This window comes from Homalodisca vitripennis, unplaced genomic scaffold (genome assembly GCF_021130785.1).
Source record: "Homalodisca vitripennis isolate AUS2020 unplaced genomic scaffold, UT_GWSS_2.1 ScUCBcl_1551;HRSCAF=5313, whole genome shotgun sequence".
Lineage (NCBI taxonomy): Eukaryota > Metazoa > Arthropoda > Insecta > Hemiptera > Cicadellidae > Homalodisca > Homalodisca vitripennis.
Window position 1 is genome coordinate 38,059 of NW_025777670.1, and position 1,164 is coordinate 39,222.

Consider the following 1,164-nt stretch of genomic DNA (forward strand, 5'->3'; position numbering starts at 1 on the left):
AAGTGAATTTTTTTAGTTTTTCTTAAAATGGTGCTCTGTGGCGTCTGTGAAAAGGAGTGTAATGATGGCAGTATAAAGTGCAGGATGTGAAAGGAGTTTTCACCTTAACTGCGTAAGTAATGACTCTGATGGAAAAATTAAACGGTCGACGAAAGACTGGAAATGTTCAGGGTGTAGGAACAAGTTTTCTTCGCAGGGGAGTGTGAAATCTACCACTTCATCATCGGACGTTCTTACAAAAGACTTTCTCGTTAAGGTTTTGGAAGAGTTTAAGAGGGACGTTTTTTCCGAAATGACTTCGTTTAAGAGCGAAATGAATGAGATCTCGACGTCGGTGCAGTATGTGTCTGATCAACTTGATGCTTCGACTTTATTGATGGAAGAGATAAGAAGCAAGTTTGCCGAGTTCCAGAAAGAAAATATTTTGCTTAAAGCTAAGAATGAAACGCTGAGTAAGGAAGTAATTGACTTACAAGAAAGAATGAGAAATTTGGATCAATACTCGCGTGTGAAAAACATTGAGATTAGTGGTCTACCGGTAACCAAGAATGAAAATGTAAGCGAGTTGGTGGCAGACTTGGGAGCAGCTCTGGGAGTGGAGATGAAGGAGACGGACGTCGGCGCAGCACACCGGATACCCTCCTTCAGGACTGACCGGGAGCCGGTACTCATCGTCCAGTTCTTAACCAAGGGGATGAAGGAGCAGGGGATCACCAAGGCCCGCCAGAAGAAGAGTCTCACGGCCCGAGATGTCAACCAGCACTTCCCCATCCAGCGAGTCTACATCAACGACCACCTCTCGCCAGAGAATAAGCAATTCCTAGCGAAGCTCAAGCAGAAGAGACGTGATATCAGCTACAAGTGTGTCTGGTCTCGAGATGGCAAGTTTTTCGCGAGGAAAGCTGAAGGCGACCCTGTCAAGAAGATAGTTACGTATGAAGATTCGGACAAACTTAAATAAATTAAGTAAGTTCTTTTTTATCAGTAAGTTTTAGTTGTGCAATGATTGAGTACATATACTTTTTTTCATGAATCATTAAATTAATCAATTCAGTTAAAATAATTTTATTCTAAATGCAACAACAAAATTCTTTTAATAATTTTTTTACAATTCAAAATAGTTCAGTCAAAATTTAATTTATGCAAATATAAGAAGTATTAAGC

The 1,164-nt window shown here is 40.2% G+C and overlaps 1 protein-coding gene across 1 annotated transcript; it reads left to right on the forward strand.

Annotated features, from left to right (window-relative positions):
* Window positions 1-313: 313 nt before the first annotated feature.
* LOC124371517 lies at window positions 314-961 on the forward strand. The gene has a single exon (XM_046829869.1). The coding sequence runs from the start codon at window positions 314-316 to the stop codon at window positions 959-961; it is 648 nt and encodes a 215-aa protein (XP_046685825.1).
* Window positions 962-1,164: the final 203 nt, after the last annotated feature.